The sequence below is a fragment of the Vombatus ursinus genome, unplaced genomic scaffold (assembly GCF_900497805.2).
Source record: "Vombatus ursinus unplaced genomic scaffold, bare-nosed wombat genome assembly UNPS02014791.1, whole genome shotgun sequence".
In the NCBI taxonomy this organism is placed as follows: Eukaryota; Metazoa; Chordata; class Mammalia; order Diprotodontia; family Vombatidae; genus Vombatus; species Vombatus ursinus.
The window spans coordinates 79,654,879-79,675,973 of NW_020954569.1; the positions used below are offsets into that span (position 1 = coordinate 79,654,879).

Genomic DNA, 21,095 nt, shown 5'->3' on the forward strand with positions numbered 1-21,095 from the left:
CAGGGCTGCTAAGGATGTAAAGGATCCCGAAGCTGAGCCTCTCTTCAATCAACTAACAAGTATTTACTATGTGCTATGCATTATTTACAGATGAGGAAATTGAAGGCAAGAGAGGTTATGTGACTTGTCCAAAGGCACACAGCTAAAACGACTAGAACCCAAACTATATGCCTTCTGAACCTTAAGGAAGAAAAAGCATCTAACCCCCTATTAAAGAGCTATCCAAAAGTGTAGTGAGATATGTAGGAGGTAGTGGAATTCTCTTCATTAGAGGTCTTCAAACAATTGCTTATTGATTATGTTGTGTTGAGGATTCCTTAGTTTGAGTTAGACTAATTGGATCCCTTCCAACTTGAAACTTCTGTGATTCTATGCTTATAAGTTGAAGATTTATTTAGGATCACAGATTTAGAGCTAGAAGGGACCTTGGAGATCATGTAGTCCAACTCTCTCATTTTGAAGATGAGTAACCTGAGGCCCAGAAAAGGGAAGTAACACAGTCACAGAAAGTCATAAGGAGAAAAGCTAGGATCTGAATTTAGATTATCTGACTCCAAATTTAGTACTCTTTCACCCTACTCACACTTCTCTCCACTTTCCTGGATCTCTCTTCTACTCTCCAAAACAGTGGGACTTTGTCATAGTGAAAAGGGATACAGTGATGTAAATGGATCACATTCATTCAACACATATAGAACAAAGATGTGTTAAATATTTATTATGTGCTGAGGGAGGTAGAAGCACAAACACAATATTAAGCTCAACAACAATACAATGAGAAGTGAGTTGTGTAAAAATAATGTACATTCATACACATCAAAAAGCATTTGTATTTGGAATTTTCTAATTAACTGAGGTGAATGGGGACAGTACCTTGAACAGGTATCATATAAAGGATGCAGTTCTAGGTTATTTCAGGGAAACTTTATTCTCCCAAACTCACCAATACCACAGGCTGACTACCAACCAATTGGTAAGTAATAAAGACAGCCACAGGGTGTACACACACACATACACACACACCTATATGCAAAGTCACACAATTCACAATTCTCTTGTTGTCTTTCTCAGAGGTTGTCTTCTTGAGGGAGACACACAGAGAAGAATCCACATCAGGGAAATTTTGGCATTTCAGTAGTATGGCCATGTCTTTCAAAGACTTACCTGGATCTGAGGCATCCTTCAAAAGCATCCAAAAATGCTAGAAGGCTCCCCAATCAGGACCAGTAGGAAACTATCATTTGTAAAGTTTCTTCCTTCCTTATGTTTAAATCCTTTACTACAGTCTCCTTGTGTCCACAAAGCCTGCAGATAGATGAGCTACCATCTCCTTGGTGCTGTCCCTTGATCTAGTGCTGATTCAGGTTATATTTTATTGTTGGCCCTGACCAAGGTGCTGATGCAGTAAGCAATATGGCAACAGGGATTATGCAGTCACACAAAGGAGATAACACCACAGAGAGTACAATCACAAATCAGGCTACTAACTCTTTTTTGTTTCTTGGGAAGTCAGTGGCAGGACCTAACAGTACAGATTTAATAATATTATAACAGGATTTGGCTTTTTAAAAATGATCAGATGTCTGAGCAAAGACAAATATGATGTAGACTTTGTCCTCTAGGTGCTTGCTTATCATACATTGTCTAATAACTGGTAAGGGTGTGGTAGAAGGTGAGCAACAGTAATCGAGAAGGGTAGAGGAGCAGAAGAGAAGCTATTACTCCAAGCAAATGACCACTCACATATCCTCTTTTCCCCCCTTTGTTACTGATTAGGGAGGAATATTTATCTTGAAAGTCCTACCAATATCAGAAGGACACTGTTACTTCTAGGTAGATAACCAGTGACTCTCCCAGAACACAACAGGTACAGTCTTCCTTTAAAGCAAGCTAGAATTCACAGTTCATTCCAGTGGGAAGTGAAGTCACATGGTATAATGAGGCAAAATAATGGATTTGAAATCAGAAAACTTAGGTTCCTATCCTGGCTCTACTGCTTACAACTTATGTTACTTTGGGCAAATCATTTAATGTCTATGGGATTCACTTTATAAAATGAGAAGATTGGACTAATTAATTCCTAAGATTCCTTTCAGCTCTAAGTCTATGATCTCATGACCTCATTGGGTTTCAGTTTCTTCATCTGTAATATTAGGAGGTTGGATTAGATTGTCTCAAAGGTCTCTTATAGCTCTAAATCCTGTGATTAGCTGAGGATATAGCCAGAAATTCATTCTCTTTCCCAGTTATGTTCATTTTGAAAAAGTCTTTTGATTCTATTTCCTATTGTGATCCCAGGAGTTTTATCTTCCTGGTGTATCCTGCAATTCCTTTTTGCTTGAGGCCAAAGGGCTGTTTGGGAGACAATGGTAATGGGTTCACCATAAATAGTTGCCGCACTCAAAGGAGACTTCTAAAGAAATTATCTAGCTCAGCTTGAGTCACAGCTTTTGACTACATTCAACTATGATTAAGGCTCTGAGGCTGCCAAACCAATTCCTTCTCCAAATTTTAGGTCCATTATATAAACAAATTAAGAGGAAGCAATAAAAAATGAGATAGGTTTTCAGTGTGTTCATGTCATCCAAAGGGCGTGACTAATTTTCTTAGGGAGGTGGGGAAGGCTATGCAATGTCAACTGGCTCTTGAGTTGCTCAAGAATTCCTCTTATTGGGACAACTTTCTGTAGTCTGAATGGACACTGGTGACTGCCTTTTATGTGAAGATGCTCTTAATATCCTCAACCATTATTTAGCAATAAAATAGCTTATTCATTCTTAGTTCATGCTTCTACATATATGAACATAAAAAATTCAATCAGAATAAAATATTTGTTTCCTTTCACCTCTCCCAGCCTTCAGCTCCCAAACAGAGATGTGCCAGTCACCTCAAATACTGAGGTGTTTTTTTTAAATCCATGTTTCTTTAGTATAATCTTGATTATGAATTTGGCTTTCATTTTTTAAAAATTGTGTTTCTGGACAAAACCACAAAGGTATTGTGGTTGTGGGTTGTTTTTCCACTTCAACCCTCCACATAGAATCCAAGAAAACTCCACACTTGGTTTGTCACATGTGTATTTGATTTCCATATTTTCCCCAACATTAAAAGAAAGGCTTTGGCCAGGTCAGTGTCTGAGTCTGTATTTTCCACATGTGTTCCCTGAGGTAACTTTAGTTGTGAAATACAGGATTGGGCCCAGCAGAGCTTCTCTTTCTCTGGAAATGTGGTGTGGAGTTCTGATGAGTGGTGTAATATTAAAGGCAGCGGGATCTTATTGCATATCAATAGCACATGGGTAAGTCACTTAATCTCTCAGTGTCCCATATCTTACCCTCAGCAACTCTTTAAGATTGCAAGTTACATTGTAGTTGGTTGTCTGCACTGGTAGAGGGAATTTTTTTGACTAGAGCTCACTACCCCAATGAAGTCACATGCCTGGGCAAAACAAATCTGTGGACATCACATGTCTAGTCAAGAACAGCATGTTAATTAGCAGTTCTCACCTCTCTCTAATCCAGAGTGATGAATCCAGGTTTGAATTAACATTCATAGTTTCAGATGCACAACTAAATTAACACATATAGTGGAAGACAGTTCTCAACTTCAAGTGCAAACTTGGAAAAAAAATCTGTTTGTGGATCAATAGAAACAAAGGCACTAAAGTTACCTCAATCTGGTATTCAAAACCTTTCACAATCTAGCTCCAACCAATCTTTTAAATCTTATTTTGTGTTATGTCCCCTTTGTGCACTATTTCTGCATATTGGACTACTCCTTGGTTCCCATGATTTACACACTATTTCTTGCCTCTCACTCTTCACCCAGGCCTACTTTCCCAGACCTGGAATGAACTCCCTCCTTATCTCTGACTTTTAGCCTCACCTTGGGTGGGGGCATCTTGTGTGCTTTCTCCCTTTAAATCACCTAAATTCACATGTGGTTTCTTCCCTCCCAGCTGGTCTAGTATATCACAAGCTCATTGATAGCAGGTATTTTGTCATTTACTTTTTGGTTTTTGCATCCCCATCACCTGGCAAAGTGTTTTACACAGAATAGGTATTTAATAAATATTTGTTGAATTGGATTGGGAGCTAGGGCTGTGGAAGTAAGCAGAGACTTTTGAAACATATCTTGATAGACAATGTGAAATTTAAGTCTTTATTTCCCAAAGTGATATAAGTTGGAATGCATATCATTACCTAAGATGAAGAATTTAGTTTTAAGTCATAAAAATGAAAATCTTCAGAGATAATTTCTTTAAAGAAAGAGAAAAGTTCCAAGATTTATTGATGAAGGCTTGGATTTCATAAGACATTACCCTAGTAGTTTGGATCTTTTTATCTCCTAGGTAATTTGGGATTAACTCACAGGATCTTAGAGATCATAGATAGATTTGGATTCAGATTTAGATCTGAAAGAGACCTTAGAAGCCATCTATCCCAACCAATTAATTTTATAGATTAGGAAACCTGGGCCCAGAGAAGTTGGGGGAATGTGCTAAGGATCACACAGGAAATAGGATTTGGACCAAGGTTCTATGATTTCAAATCCAGTACTATTTCCATTGCATGGACTCCCTGCTGGAGGAGTGTGAGTGGCTCTCTTTGCAAAATGGAAAAACGAAGCACATTTATTCTTCAAACCTCTCCAGATGCTCAGAGACTTTTTAAGTTGAAAAATATAAGTCCTCATACAGAGGCTGGGTCTTCAAGGTTCATCTTTGTCCATCATGGAAGCTAGGAGAATTTGCCTATATAATTACCCTCATTTTTTTTGCTCTCAGTGCCAAAATATTTACTAAAAATGAAAGAGTTAAGAAAGTATTATAGATTCATTCATTCACTCAATAATCATTTGAGTTATTGCTATATACTATAACACCATGATAGGTGGTAAGGGGATAAAATAATAAATAAGACATAGTATCTACCCTCCTGGAGCTTGAATTCCTATAGGAGAGATCAGATATGTACCCAAATAATATAGAGGGCAGTGTGGAAGGTACATCAGAGAAGTGTACCAAGTTCCCTGTAAGTTCAGAAGAAGAAGAGAGTTAGGCAAGATAGGGAAGAAAAATCATACACACAGAAACTACTTGGTAAAACTACAAGACATCTAATATATTGCTAACTGAATATATTAGAATTTCATTAGAGTCAGTGAGGTTGGTTGGTTGGTTGGTGGTTGGTTGCTGTCCTTTGTTCTCGAAGACGACCAAAATGACATCACAATGCTAGAGTCAAATTACAGTGTATCCGACTATGGCTGCTCAGACCAATACAAGCTTAGAATGTTCTATCACAGGTCGGGTACAAATAGTCCATGTGAATATCATCAGAGTCAGTGAAGACATAATTGATAAAGGCTAGCCCTGGAGTCAATGAGATTTGGTTTTGTGGCTACCTCTGATATGCACACACAGACATAGACAGACAGATAGACACACACATACACACACACACACACACACACACACACACACACACATATATATATATATACATATACATATGTAACATATGTGACCATAGGCAAGTCTCTTAACCTCTCAGGACTTCAGGCAACTCTCTTAGAACATAGATCAAGAGAGGAAAGGGTTCTCAGAGACAATCTAGTCCAACCTCTTCATTTTATAGATTAGGAGTTGACAAGCTATAGACTGTAGTCCAAATCTAGTCCACCTCTTATTTTTCTATGGCTTATGAACCTGGAATAGTTTACTTTTATACTTCAAAATACAATAAAGCTTTCTTTAAAATGGAAAAGCCATTTTTAGCTCATGACCATATGAAAACAGATGTAGACCACATTTTACTGACCACATGTTACAGATGCATAAACTGAGGCACAGAAAGCTATGTGTATAGGATCACACAGCTAGTAAATGTCAGAGGTGAAATTTGAACTTAGGTTTTTCTGACTCCGTAAGATACTGCCTTGATAATTGCAGATGATACAATCTTTGAAGAGAAGGGAATTTCCATACTGGGAGTTCTTTATACTGATGAAAGTGTGTGTGTGTGTGTGTGTGTGTGTGTGTGTGTGTTTAAGCTATATGTTCAGGGAGATGATGGATTTGAATTGGCAGAATGGGATGGGAAAGGCATAGCATTTGGGTGGAATGGAATTGCACATATAGGAGGATAGGGATGGGAATTAGCAAGTAATGAAAGGGGGACAAAAAACAAGTTGTCTTAGCTGGAACAGATGTACCATAGAGGAGTGAGGAAAGAGAAGACTGGAGCAATATGGGAATGACTTTTGAAGGGCCTTGAATGCCAGATTAAATAATTAGATTTGATACAATAGGAAATTGACTTTTAAGGAGGCAAGAGAGTGGTGTGTTTATGTAAATATTGTTTGAAAGTGATTATTTTGGCAGCTGTGTATAAAATGGACTGGAATGAGAAGAGGTAGAGAGATCCCTGAATAGTTTTTCATAGTAATCTAGGCATGAGGTAATGAATTCTGGACTAGAGCAATATTAAAAAAATGTGTAGGACTAAGGAATATCAAAGAGAATGAACTAATTTATTAAAGAAGATAGACAAGTAATAAGCATAAAGTTGGGTTTGGCCATTTGCAAAGATAAGTAGCCACAGATTGATAACCACCCTGGGGTACTCAAGGCTATTGCCTTATTTGAGAATGATAAAGTTACAGTTAGAAATATTCTCCCCAACTTCTTCCCTAATACTCATGCTTTATACGCTTCATAATCATAAAGAAAAATTCCTATTCACAAGGATTACAAATCCTGTTTTGGGGAAGAGTAGTGTCGAGGGATCTGAGTCTTACCCATAGTCTTATAGGGAGTTGCCAGCATGTTAAAGGAGAAAAGGTTAATTTTGCGTCTTTTGAGTTGTCATCAGTCCCAGTTGTCCTGGGTCCTTCACTGTGGTAACTCATTGGAGGTAGGCAGTGATTTCCTTTTCATCTTCTTTGACTGTCTTGGGTTCCATTTCTCTAGAGAACTGCTTATTGCTAGGTAACCTTCAGTAGTAATGCACAGATTAGATAAATATATCGCTACTAATGCTAGTTGGCTATTTTTTTTTTATTCCTTCCAGGTAGAAGAATGCCACAAATGCATTTATGGCCTTGAAGGAGCAAGGCTAATTTGTGACCCAAAGGAGAAGTTTCTTTTTTGATTGAGGGCAGATACTGGGGTAGAATAATGACTCATTGCTACACTTTAGAGGGGGCAATTACTGAGGGAGTGGCTGAGACCTCTTCCCTAGTCCCTTCAACTCCAGACTTTCTTGTTTCCTAAAACATTGGGAGGTGGAAGGAACTGCACAAATGGGCTTTCCTTGGCCACTACAGGGCAATAGTCCCTCATGCAATTATTTTTGACAGGAGCACACAACTAGGACTTAGGTCAGGTACTCTGGCAATGGAGTAGATTCGGCTTGGATTCCTTTGCTGTCTATTCTATACTGCAAAGCCTGGGAAGAGCACGGGTCTCTCTTCTCAAAGGTCCCAGAGTTTATCTTAGACACCAAAGGTATATACATTTAGCTTGAGATGCCAATACCTTTGGCAAATTTTATTTATTTAGAAGCTAACAAATCATCACAGGCCAAAGGTTTTCATCTTCCCCACATATGAACGTTATACATAATGCGTGCATCAGTCAGGTACTTTAGTACCTGCTTCAGCTAACAAACCCTTGAACAAAGCTATAGAATAGGTACAAGAAGAAAAATGTGCTTGGCTCCTGCACTTGGAAGGCTGTTGAAAAGTAACTTCTTTTTGAAATGTTTTCCAGCTGTGATTTCCTCCCTGAATAATATGAAACTAATTCAATTTGTGGCACCTTTCACTTTTCCAAGTTTTTTTAAGGCATATTACCAGCATATGGCTCTCCATAGTTTTATATAGTTTTTACGACTTAGGCTGAGACTTTTACTATATTGGAAATAAATGAGCTCATTGAAATATGGAAGAGAGATGTGTTGTCCACTATGTGAACATCAGTGAAACTGGGTGGATGGCTGCTTAGCAAGCTGCTATGAATTATCTCTAATGTATAATGAGGGAGAGAGTGTTGAGAGGAATCTGAAGGATGACTCAGAAAAGGTCCAGTGGATTGCATATAGGTTTCTATAGGGAAACATGAAAAAGCTAAATGGGCCAAGAAAATGTTCCAGGCTGTTTAAAAACGAACAAACAAACAAACAACTAAACCTTGACATGTTGGAAGCCATTCTATTCTAACATGCAAACTATTTATAAAACAAAATATGAGCTGCACAAATATGGTTTTCATTCTAATTTTCCCTTCCAGCTCGTATTCCCTAAACCATCAGACATAGTATAAGTGAGGGAGGTAGAAGAACTGTGGTGGGAAAGTTTGAGAAGTGAGAGCAAAGGATATATACTGACTGTTGTCAACCAGCCAGAAATGGAACAGAAACCAGGAGCCTCAGAATATTCTGAAGAGGCTGATGTGTGAACTGCTCACTGTATAAGAAGGGAATATGTTTGAGACAGCAATGTCATTACATTATAGACTCACTTCTGCCCCCTAGAGAATAATCTAGACTTCAGATTGGCAACCTGTGTTATAAGAGTTGGTTTTTAAGTTGCATGACTGGAGCAGCTCTAAGCAAAGCCAACACTAAGCCAGCCATAAGAAAAATTGTGAAGTAGGCAAAAGTTGTCTTTGCTCTCTTGTTAGCTTTCTTAACAAAGACCCTTTCCAGGAGTCAGTCTTGGGTTCCATTCTGGATCTCAGCTGACTGGCATCAAATATCAAAATCTCTTTCTGGATTTTAAAGCCATTTTTATAATCTGGATCCTTCCTAACTTTGCAACCTTCTTATACCTTTCTCCCCTCCATGTACTCTACAATCCAGTGAAACTGACCTCCATACTGTTCCCCCAACAAGACACTCCATCTCCCATGCACTTTTATTGGCTGTTCCCATGGAATTCTCTCTTTCCTCATCTGCATCTCCTGGCTTCCCTGATTTCCTTCAGGTCTCCAGAAAATTCCAGACTTCCCTTAATTTAGTTCCTCCTCTCTAAGATTATCTACAATTTATTTTGTATATGTCTTGTTTGTACATAGTTGTTTACATATTGTTTTTCTGGCTAAACTGAACTCCTTTAGAGCAGGGATTATATTTCACCCTTTTTTTTTTGTATTCCCAGTACTTAGTATATAGTGTCTGGCACATAGTAGGTGCTTAATAAATGCTTCTTGACTCGATAGTGTTATGTGGTAATTGAGATACTAGTTGTCACATGGCATAATTCATAATTCCACCCAGTAGAATCTGCATTTTAAAATTCAGTAGGTTACTAAAAGGAGATTCTTAAAAAGTAATAGATAATATAAAGGTAGATTCTAATATGGAGAAAAATCGAAGTGGGTGTATTTGTGTTAGAGACCAGATCAAAAGACAGAGTAAATACAAAAGTTGGTGGATTTATTATCTCAGATCCAGCCCTTATTAATTATTGGTCCTGGGGCAACTCATTTAACCTTTCTATGCCTCAGTTTTTCCATCTGTAAAATGAGGGTTACAATATCTGTATCACCTACCTCACAGAGTTGTTGTGAGGAATTGTTTTGTAAAACTTGTGTATTCTATAAATGTAATTTATGATGTTGAAATGAAATGGTAAGGAAGCCAACTAAAGAGTTATGACAGTTTTCTATATATCTTTATGACTTCATATCTTTATGACCTTATATCTTTATATCTTCATGACAGTCGGGGAGGAATATTTCTGGGAGCATGGTATGGAGGGGAAAGCAAATTCTGTCTTTGCCACTTATGACCTTAGGTCACTTAACCTTTTGGGATTTCAATTTTCTCATCTATAAAATGAGGTTGGTTAAAATAAATCAGTGGTATCAACCTCAAATAGAAATGGAGACCACTAAACCATATAGAAGAATTCCTGCAGGTTGCATATTGACTTAGAAAGTAACATATTAGTATTATATGTTTTGTTATATTTTCATTCATTTTATTAAATATTTCCCAATTACATTTTAATCTGGTTTGGGTTGCACTCAGGAGTGTTATGGGCTACATGCAGTTCATGGGTCTAGTATGTAACACCTCTGTTATAAATGGTTTGTAAGTTTCCTTCCTTGACAGTTAGGTGGGCAGTGGGTAGAGTGCTAGACCTGGAGCCTGAAGACTCATCTTCCTGAATTCAAATCTGGCCTAAGACACTTACTAGCTGTATGATCCTAGGCTAGTCACTTAACCTTGTTTGCCTTAGTTTCCTCATCTGTCAAATGAGCTGGAGAAGCAAATGACAAACCGCGCCAGCATTTTTGCCAAGAAAACTCCAAATGGCATCACAAAGAGTCAGACACAACTGAAAATTATTGAACAACAACAACAAAAGTTTCCTTCCTTCTCTAAATCCATGAGCTTTCTGGTATTGGTGTAGAGCAGTGGCTTGAATGAAATAATCTGTGCAAAGCACTTTGAAAAATTACACAAACTTAGATTTGTTTCATAAAGGCCCATTATTATTGCTGGTATTGTTATTATTAATTATTACACTGAGAACAGAAGTAATTGTAAGGATAATGGTTACACAGTTCCTTGATAGTGATAAATGTGCAACAGCCAAGTTTACTATGAACTTGAATCCATAAAATATTTACTTACTTTATAAATCTTGACTTCCTCAATCAACTAGTCACTCAGTTTTGGAGGTAGTCACAACCTCAAATACCTGCCAAATTCTGGTAGAGTAGAAAGAGCACTGGACTTGAAGTCAAAGGTTCTGGCTTCAAATCCTGCCTCTGTCATTTACTACTTGTGTGACCCAGGGCAAGAAACCTTCTCTGGGGCTCAAGTATCCTCATCAATAAAATGGGAGGATTGGATTAGGGAAACTCCTGGCTTTAAATCTATGATTTTATGATCTTTTGAATGAATTCCCTAGGCCAATACAGTTTTGCAGAATAGGAGATGAGTTTCAGTGTGGCCCAGATCCCCAATTTACATCAAACTATCTCCAGTCTCCCTCTACCCACTAATACTTTTGAGTCTAGACTTTCACAGTTCAACCACAAACACAGCATAGAATTCTTTTTGGATTACCCACAGCTGAACAAAAACTACTGAAGTAACTACCCTGTAAACTCCATTCAAGACCCAAGCAGCAGTAGGTTTTGGATGTCTGTGGTATGGAGATGTTTATATCCCACAGCCTTGAATTTCAAAAGTAGATCATTCTTTTCCATAGCTTTAATACTCTCCTCTGGGGAAAAACAAGTCTAAATTACTTTATGAGAAGCGAGGTTGGAACCAAACAAAGGTGCTCAAGTTACCAACCAAGTACACAAATTTGATGTCAGGAGACAACAAAGTTAAATTTTTCATCCAGATCTCAATCCAAAAAGCTGCTTGTTCAATTAGGCAGGCTGAAAACATTTATATGTGAACAAGTCTTGCATATTTCTTAGACCACTGTTTCCCAGAGAAAATTATCAAGAATTTTCTCCAGAATGGGCCAACAGTGGGCAAGAGCACTAGGTCTAGAATCAGGAAGACCTGAGTTCAAATTCAGCCTTAGACATTTACTAGCAGTGTGACACCGGGTGAGTCACTTAATCTCTGTTTGCCTCATTTTCTTCATTTGTAAAATGGGGATAATAATAGCATCTACCCCCCAGAGTTACTATGAGGATCAAATGAGCTTTACAAATATGTAAAGCACTTTGCAAATCTTAAAACACCAAGTAAATGCTAGTTCTTCTTCTTCTTTACTACTACTACTACTACTACTACTACTACTACTACTAGTACATTTGCTTTGAAAGAAAGAGAGTCTAGTACAGTGGGCAGCTACAGTTTGCCTCAAAGTGGATGATAAAGCCCTTGGCATTGGCTATACAGTAGCACTAGACCTCATCCAATTTCCCTCTGAAAGGCCCAAGTCACCTTGCCCAGACTACATGGGAATGCTCTTTGTTTTCTTTATTTTCCTACTAGGGACTGTTGCATTCCAAGTGTCATACAGCAAGGTGAGACCTCACTACTATCTCCCAGTCCTACCACCCCATGATAATTGCTAGAATTTCAATGTGAGCATTTACACCTTGGGGCTTAATGCTACAAATCAGAGCTTGATTTGTTTTGTTGATTGCCTAGGCTTGAAAAAATGATGGAGAAAATATTAATAATGCAGATGAAAGTTAAAATTGCATTGTGGGTAAATTCCTTTCCTCACATCCCCTTCAAGTTGGCTATTAAATATTTGCCAGCATACACTTGGTGCCAGAAGATTTTCCCATGATGGTAGAATTTGGATTCAGAAGCCTTGCACTGGGCTTAAGGATTCAACTCACTTTCTGAAATTAGGAGGTAACATTCATGGGACATAGGAAATAAGATGCAGGCTTTGTCTCTTGCCCATAAGGTAGGTGGACTGTTTCACATCAGTGTTTTTAATGTTTTTGTTTGTGAAACAAGGGAGTGATCAGGGAATCACTTATCAGCTGGGCCCCACAATCTGCCTGATGGAACTTCGGGACATAAGGGGCAGTCAATAGACAACAAAATATAAGAATGTACCCTTTCAGACTTTGAGTGGGCCATTTAGACCTTGTAAGGACATTAAACTTTTGAGTGGGTCCAGCTGAAGCCGGGAGAGTAATATCAGACTGTGAGACCAGGGTTGATGGGATGCTGCTTCTATGGAAGCTCAGATGGGTGCTACTTTGATGCTTGGCTGTAGTCACCATTGAATCCAGTCTCCGGCTCATCTGACATCCTGCTCTTAGGTCCTATTATGCATTCTTGGACCCACATGCTAGAACCATGAGAAATGTCAGCTCTGAGATCTGCTATCTTTTGGTCAGGCTCATAACTCCAGGTGTCAGAATTTTGATTCCCCTCACCAACACAACTCAACTTGGCAGCTAAACTTTCCTCTCATATGGCATGTAGTTTGGGTCTCCTACAACTATTTGCTTCTACTGTAAAATACCAACACACTGGGTGGGGAGAGGAGAAAGAAATCTCCCTCTGTTAGCCCCAGTGTGTTCTAGGAAACACAGGGAAAAAGAAAAGTGAGTCCTTAAGCGCTTCTTCATGAGTCAGACTTTTTCCTCTCTTCTTGACTGTCTTGGAGTAGAGTTAGTTTCAGTGTAGGCCACAGAAGGGCATTGATAATAATTTTATTCAATCATCAATTACCCTTATGCAGAGGTCAACACTCTATTACAAGGTGCAAATGGGCCACTCAACACCTGAAAGGGACGTTCTCTTCTACCTCATTATCTGTTACCTGATCACTCCATCCTTCAATTTCATCAAACTGACTGGGTGAATCAGTTGATCAGGGTTTCCTTAACAAACCCTCTTTTTACTCATCTTTATTTGTTATAAGATCAAAACTTGACTCCTCAAAAGGAATGAGCTTTATGACAAAAAACAACTGCAAAAATATAAGAAAAAATAACTTTGTAATTAAGCATACATAACAAATGTTCTTCATAGAAATCACATACATAACTATTTGGAATATCAGACCATGTGTTTCATATGCCTGTTATAAATAATGAGCAATATGGTTACTGAAGTGGATGACCAATCACTAGGAAATAACAGATTCGTCATACAAATATAATCCCAGGGGACTCTCTGTGAGACATAGTACGTGCTTGTTGACTTGAATTGGTTTGAATCTATCAAAGCAGCAATGACCTCCTGCTCTGGTGGGAGTGTGCACGTGTACTCACATGTGCTGGTGGGAGGCAAGGGGTTAGGCAGAGGGGGCATTTGCCAAAAATTCTTCTTATCCTCTGACTTTCCTAAAGCAACAGGTTTTCTTCCCATCACGAGTAGTAGGAAAGCTACCAGTGCAGAAATAGTACTGTACTTCTTTGCAAATGGAATCCTACTATTGATTTTCTGTCATGAAACATGTTGATGGTTCTGTATTCATCATCAATAACTTTAGGTGAAGTTCTTCTTACCTAAAACTCTTATTCAGATTTTTACAAAAAAATTCTCTTTGGGGAAATTTGTGTGTGTATGGCAGAACTTTGTAAAATGTGGCTGACGTGTCTGTGTGTGTGTGTGTGTGTGTGTGTGTGTGTGTGTGAGACAATCCCAAATTGCCTACTCTGGGAGGAGGGTGAGGAGGCTGGGCCCCCAAATAGTATACTGGGTATATTGCTTCCTGTACCTACACTGAGAGATGCTGTGGGTACCTGCTTTTCTGTGGCTTTCCATGGGTGATGCCTCCCTTTGCTAGGCACACCTTGAACCAGGTATTTATTTTTTTCCTCAACCCAGTGTAGCCTGGGAGGAGCCAGATGGCCCTTACTTGATTTTCTTCGAGGATACTGTCAGCTCACATACACTTACTGTACCTGCAGGAGGCTTAGAAAATTAGTCATCTGAAGCTTCAGAGTGGCCAATTCTTTATCTGACTGCCAGGAAGTGGAAGTTGGGTTTTGCCCCGCTTTGGAGCACAGGAGGGCACATTCTTTCACTATCCAGAGCTCTCTCAGGAAACTAGGAATGTTCTTAAAATGAAATGTAATTCTGCCTGCCCTGCAGACAATTTCCAAACTACATTTTTTTTTTCAGCAAAGGAAAAAATATCTTGACCAAAAAAATTTTTTTTTAAAACAATCTCAAACAATTTAAGTCTGGGTTATGTGGATACATAAATTTTGAATCAAATTTATCATGAAGTATTGAAGGTGATCATAGACAATTCTTGACATGAACTATAAATGCTGATTCATTACAAATATACTGAGTTCTACCTGCTCTCTACCCAAAACATAGCTGTCCATTAGGTTGAGAAAAGAAGTAGTATTTTTATATATGTGGAAATTTGTTTTAAGCATAACTAAAAGATACATTGGGAATAAAGGAGTGTCCTATTTGATGTTACATGTTCTTTGAAAAACATCATTTGAGTAAATAAAATATTCATTTAATGTTGTGATAGAAGCCTTTGTTTGGAACAGCTGCAGGCTAACCATTATCTAATAAATAGACCTGATCCAGAAGGTTGAGATTATGAAAGACAAAAGATAACTATGCACTTGCCTACAATTCCCAACACAAAATGTTCTTTGAAGGAGATGTGGGAATCTCAGTTCTAATTAGATTTAGTTTCTATAATTTGAATATATTATCCTAGTCTATATCCCTCTGTGTGGTTAAGTTTGTATTTTATGGGTGTTTGACAACAGAGAGATTTCCAACAATATAAAATAGTTTTGAGGGAAAAAGTAATAACATTTCTCATTTTTGCTACATCAAAGACAGATCCAATCATTTCTCATAATCCATGGCACCATTTTCTTAAGTATTCATCCATCCACACCCTTTAAATAACATCCTCCACAAACAAGCAAAACATTAAATATATTCTAGGCAAAACCAACAGCTGCTGAGCAAATCTCTTGAAACCCATCACTGGGAAAGGCCAGGGCTATATCACTGTAACTGGCTGGACCAAAGGAAGCAGGAAGGATGATGGGAAAGAAACAGGCATATGGAAAGCTAAATGGGCCAATCTTGGTCTGAAAAGCTGCCTCAGAAGAGGTTTTCTTTTCTCAAAGTTCTGGGACATACAATGGAAGCCTCACAGAAATAAGGGGCACAGACTTATAGTGTTTTTGCTGAGCACAGCTGTTGGCTAATTGTGATTGGATTATGGTATTTATAGGTATGTGTATTGTGCACGTGCTAGGGGATGGAGAAGGGATTGTTGCTATCAGTCCTTCAGATGTATGTCCAGAGCATTCCTTAACATTCTTAAGACTGAATAGCAAAAAGAAAACAAAATGAAATAAAAATATGATGTCTAAATACTAAAACAATGAGGCTCCATCCAAAGAGCCCCACGTTTAATTGAAGATTGCAATTTTAGAACTGGAAGAGACCTTAAAAGCCATCGAGTGCAACACTGTCATTTTATAGATGAGGAAACCAAAGAACATAGGTGAATTGCCCAGGGTCATATAGCTAGGAAATGTCTGAGGCAGAGTTTGAAAGCAAATCTTCCTAACTCCAAGCCTAATACTTTATCCACCATACACCTGGCTTCCTCTATTCACTGCCCTTTGGGCTGTGCCACTTAGCTACTCACTTTTCCTGTTAGAAAAACAAATCACACAAGCTAGAGGAACATAAAAGGTCCATAGCTAATTGCATTCATGGAATCATAAATTTAGGGACAGTGATATGGTAAGGTGGATAGATTGCTGGCTCTGGAGTCCGGAGGACCTGAGTTTAAATCTGACCTCAGACCCTGGGCAAGTCACTTAACCTCATTTACTTCAGCTTCCTCATCTGTAAAATTAGCTGGAAAGGGGAATGGCAAACAATTCTTGCATCTGTGCCAAAAAAAAAAAAACCCAACCCAAATGTGGTCATGAAGTGTCAACACAACTGTTGTTGTTGTTTGTCTTTTGTTCTTGAAGAGGACCATGACATCAGGGAAGTCATGCCATGACACGCAAATAAACTGGATTTAAGTGACGGAGGGTGGTGCAAAGTCAAAACAACAATCAAAGTTAAACACACAAAGGCTTAGGAATCACAATTTGTGCTGCTAAGAATTAGAAGGAAAAGGTCCAATTAGGGGAAAAGGAAAAGGGCTTCTACCTTCTCTGTAAGGGGAAGAGAAAGAAGGAAGCAGCAGGTATTTTTAGAAAGGTGGTAAGGAAGTTATATGATATTTACTGAAAATAAACGGTGACCTCAAGGATTCACAAGTGAATGACTTTTTTTTTTTTTGACTTCCCAATGGGATCCTGGTCCTAGTTAATCCTAGGAAGAAGGAATCTAAAGCACAAATAGGTTTATTTATTAGTTTCCTCAGTGCCTAGCCTGGTGTGACTTGACCAGAGAGGAGAACTGGGGGAAGTTTCAGCTCTCTGTAAAGAAGACAGCAATTCAAACAAACAACTAGAATGGCTTGTTTCCATGAGACAGTGAGCTACCTTTCACTAGAGTGGATGCTTAACTAGAATCTTGTTAAGGGGCTTCATCCACTGTCCCAAGGAGTTGGCCTAGATGACTTCTAAGATCTCTTCCAAATCTAAGATCCTTAAATTCTATAAACACTTGGTTTGAATTGAATGTTTAGGAAAAAATGCCCTTTGTAAGTTGTTTTCTGCAGTTGTGGAAGAAGGGAACACAAGGGCAAGAGAAAGTAGAATTTTCCCTCATCATAAACAAAGGAAGGACAACTTCTGCTGACTGAGGAATGCTTATTTTTGTTCAGTCTCCCCCTCCAACTAAATGAAATCTTTGTAATCACTGTAGCTCCAATTATAGTGGAAAAGTTGGTGTAGACTCATGACAGGCCCTGTAATATTAAAGGAGAGCTCACCTGTAGATTTAGCTATTTGTCTTCATTTGGCCATGAAAAAAGAGAAAATGGCCCTGAACCAGAGACTTTCACACAGCCTAGAGTCCCATCTTACATTGACTCAATTGCTCTGGCCCAAGGGCAGGATTGCTCTCTGGGATCACATTAAGGTTTCTTCAGTTGCCAAGTCTAGCCTGGGGAATTTGTATCCCTTCCCACCCCTTATGTGGCCAGTGACCCTGCTTTTATGAACAGTGTAATTTATTGAGAAGAGTTCTTCAAAGCCTACCTACACACATGACCAAAGAATCAGAAATTCTCCTGGCATATAACTCCCCAATGGCTTCTGGTGTGCATCAGTACATTTCATCTCTTTACCATATGCAGTATTCAACACAGTTGTGTAAAAGAAGAGGGAATTTGTTCCTATAGTACGCAGCACTTTTTACTCTGAATGTGGTACTTACTCAAAAGCAAGGCAAGGACACTTTAACAGTCACATTTTGGGTTTTAAAAGCTGCATTATATATACCAGCAAATAATATAACTCTGCTTTCTCCTTGGTCCCTACTACTTCATCCAGTGACAGCAAAAAACCTTATATAATTATTGATATTTAAAAATGATAGGACCTCATTAATGTTAGACAAATTACATACTATTTTAGGGAACCTCCCCTCCTCCAAAAATCTTGACCAATTGGTTAGGAGCTTCTGTTCCTTTAGTTACATCTTTCAGTTACATACTTTTCTGTATTAGGAATCACAGAGGATGAGAAGGCACAGACAAGTTATCATCTGGATTAGTGAAGGAAGTCTCTTCGTTGATGAAATTATGGCTCCAAATATTAGCCTTTTGTCATTTTGTATGTATCTATATACATGCATGTTGCTTCCCCCATTAGGCTATAAACTCCTTGAGGGCAGGTTCTATTTCACTTTTATCTTTTTGTATCCCTAATGTCTAGTACATAATAGATGTGTAACTGACTGATTAATCACTTTTTTGTAAGTGCATTTGGCATCTTCTCACCTGGCAAATTATCTTGTGTTTTGGGGACATTCTCACAGATTTTTGCAAAATGAACAGATTTCTGATGGCAAAACTCTGGAATTTTCTTTGAATCCTTTAGCTGAAACAAAAGGAAACTAACGGAGAAACTTTGACTCATTAACCTAACTGGCTTAGGCTAGGAAACATATCAGTCAGTCACTGGTCTACTTACCAATAGATAAGGAGGTGGGATGTTAAAAAAGTATTTGGAAGCAAAGAGGTACAAGGGTAGAAAGCAAGGGGAAAAGTTAATAAAATAAAAATCTATCTTTTAAATCCCCAGTGCATTTTTTTCTTTCCATCATTCAAATTCAGGAGGGAATCAACCTTTTCTTCTCCTACTTTTGGCATGAAATACTTAGGCCCTACTAAGGATATAAGTCTTTGTGAATTCTTGAGTCTCTTGTCTCAGTTCTCTTTGGATAGTCCTCTCCAGAACCAAAGTCTAAGACATCTGGGTAGTTGGTAAATTCCTGAGGTAATGGGAACTCTTCTGCTGACGAATGAGTCCGGTGCCCAAACACCTTCTCCTGAAGTTCTGCGATATCATTTCGGACGTCGGCCATCATCAGCAAGAGGAAATCAAAAGAACCAGGGGGTCCCTATACATTTAGAAGTAGAACTCAGAGTCAGAATATTGTAGCCTCAAATCTAGTCAATACCTGAAGTGTCCAAAAGTGGTTTAATTTGCTAAGATCTACTGCTCAATGTCAACTGCTAACTTCATGGGAAATGCATTTGCTAAATTCTATTGCTCAAGCTGGGTTGTCCTGGGCATGACAATAATCAATCAGAGGTTCTCAAACCTTTGAATTACATGTGACCTTGGGCAGATTATTTAATCCTTTAACACCTTTGTTTCCTGATTTGTAAAATGGTGATGGAGTTGGAATGATCATCTCAAGAGATTCCCCAGAGTACAAGTATTAAAATCTACTTTAAAGGCATTTTGCTCTGTGAATGACTGAGCTATTCTTAGTTACACTAAGTAAATTGAAGGCAATTTACCCAGGACTCATAATGAAAGATGCTATCCATCTCCAGAAAAAGAACTGAAGGAGTCTAAATGCATATCAAAGCGTACTTTAAAAAAACCTTTTATTATTTTATTTTTCTATTTTTTTTGGTTTATGTTTTCATTTGCAACATAGCTAATATGGAAATATATTTCGTATGACTTCACATATATAACCAATATGGGGTTGCTTGCCTTCTTCGGGAGGGGGAGAAAGAGAGGGAGGTAGAGAATTTGGAACTCAACATTTTGAAAAATGAATGTTAAAAATTGTTTTCACATGCAAATGGAAATGCAAATTTAAAGAATAAAAAATTATGTTGTCAGTTTTACATACATGGAAAATGACAATAATTTAAAACTAACATGAGAGCACATTAAAAAGAAATTAGTCTTTTAATAATTAAGAAAGAATCAAAGGATTTCTAGTTTTGTATATAGTGCACACATTATATTACTTTCCATTGTTAAAATATTTATTTATCATTAAATCCATTTAACACCATTTAGTCATCACCACCTCTGGTGATATGAGAAAGTTTAAGCAGACATTTCCCTTTTCTTCTGGGAAAGAACAATCTCCAGCAGACACTACAGGTGCAGCCTGTTAAATATTAGTTAAGTTTATGAATTTTTTTCTAGAACTTTGATGAGTCTGTTTCTGGTGGTGATGGTGTCTGTTTTAGATTGTAAGCTCACAGAGGGCAGAGGTCATATGCATTTAGCTTACTTTGTAGAATGTTCCCAAGGAACACCATTAAGAAGCAGGTAGGTTCCTTAATGCCAATAAAGAGATCTTTGTTTTATACGGTCAAAGCAGTGGTTAGGTTTATAGGATGTTGGGACTGAGTGGTTTTTTTAAAAAAAAGTTTTTTCTTTTCTGATTTTTTCTTCTTTTAGACTTCTCAGTGTTCACAGAACACCTGGATAAGAGGCATAGCAAACTAGGGTTTTAAATCTCCCAGAGAGGGCCTTCTACCTAAAGCAGGGGTTCTTAATCTTTTTTGTACCACAGGCCCCCCACCTCCCTCCTTTGGTAGTCTGGTGAAGTCTATTGACTCCTCAGAATAATGATTTTAAGTGGAAAAAATAAAATACAGAGGATTACAAATAAATCAATTGTTCTGGAATTCATTGATTGAAATACTTTTTAAAAAAATTTCATGGACTCTAGGTTAAGAATGCCTGACCTCAAGATTAGCCATAATTTAAGAAAAAAGAAAAACAACTGCACTGGCTTCAGTAGATCTTTTCACAGTAATAAAACCCTATTCAGAAGAACCAAATGAGAAAACAAGGAGGCCATCATTCTTATCCAAGTCTACACTGATTAAGGGTCATTCAAAAGCCTTTCCAGTGAACGTCCTAGCTTGGTAAGATCAGACAAATAATGCACTTACTGGAGATCCTTTGGGCCCAGGAGCTCCTCTCTCACCCTAGAAAAATCAACAACAGGATTGCTATCAAGAACAAGTATTTACTATTTCACTTTCTACTTAAAAAATAAGAAAGGAAAAGAATATAAAAACATCAAATAACAAACTTTTATGATTAAAACCAAATGTAAGGCAGCAGCTGTGCCCCAGGGACCCACTTATTTGTACACAGTTGCCCAGGTCCAATGTCTCAGATTTCCCCCAAGGCTATATATTTCCAAACCAGGTTTGACAAAAGGAGTACACATATCCCCAGGCAA

At 38.1% G+C, this 21,095-nt stretch overlaps 1 protein-coding gene across 1 annotated transcript in view; it reads right to left on the reverse strand.

Annotated features, from left to right (window-relative positions):
- Positions 1–16,423: 16,423 nt before the first annotated feature.
- CCBE1 (collagen and calcium binding EGF domains 1) overlaps positions 16,424–21,095 on the reverse strand; it is a 353,266-nt gene continuing 348,594 nt past the window's right edge. The window contains exons 10-11 of the mRNA XM_027869145.1: positions 20,800–20,835; positions 16,424–18,986 (exon numbers count right to left, since the gene is read on the reverse strand). Of these exons, the coding sequence (XP_027724946.1) occupies positions 18,753–18,986; positions 20,800–20,835 (270 nt within the window). The 3' untranslated portion in view covers positions 16,424–18,752. The remainder of the gene's footprint in view (positions 18,987–20,799; positions 20,836–21,095) is intronic.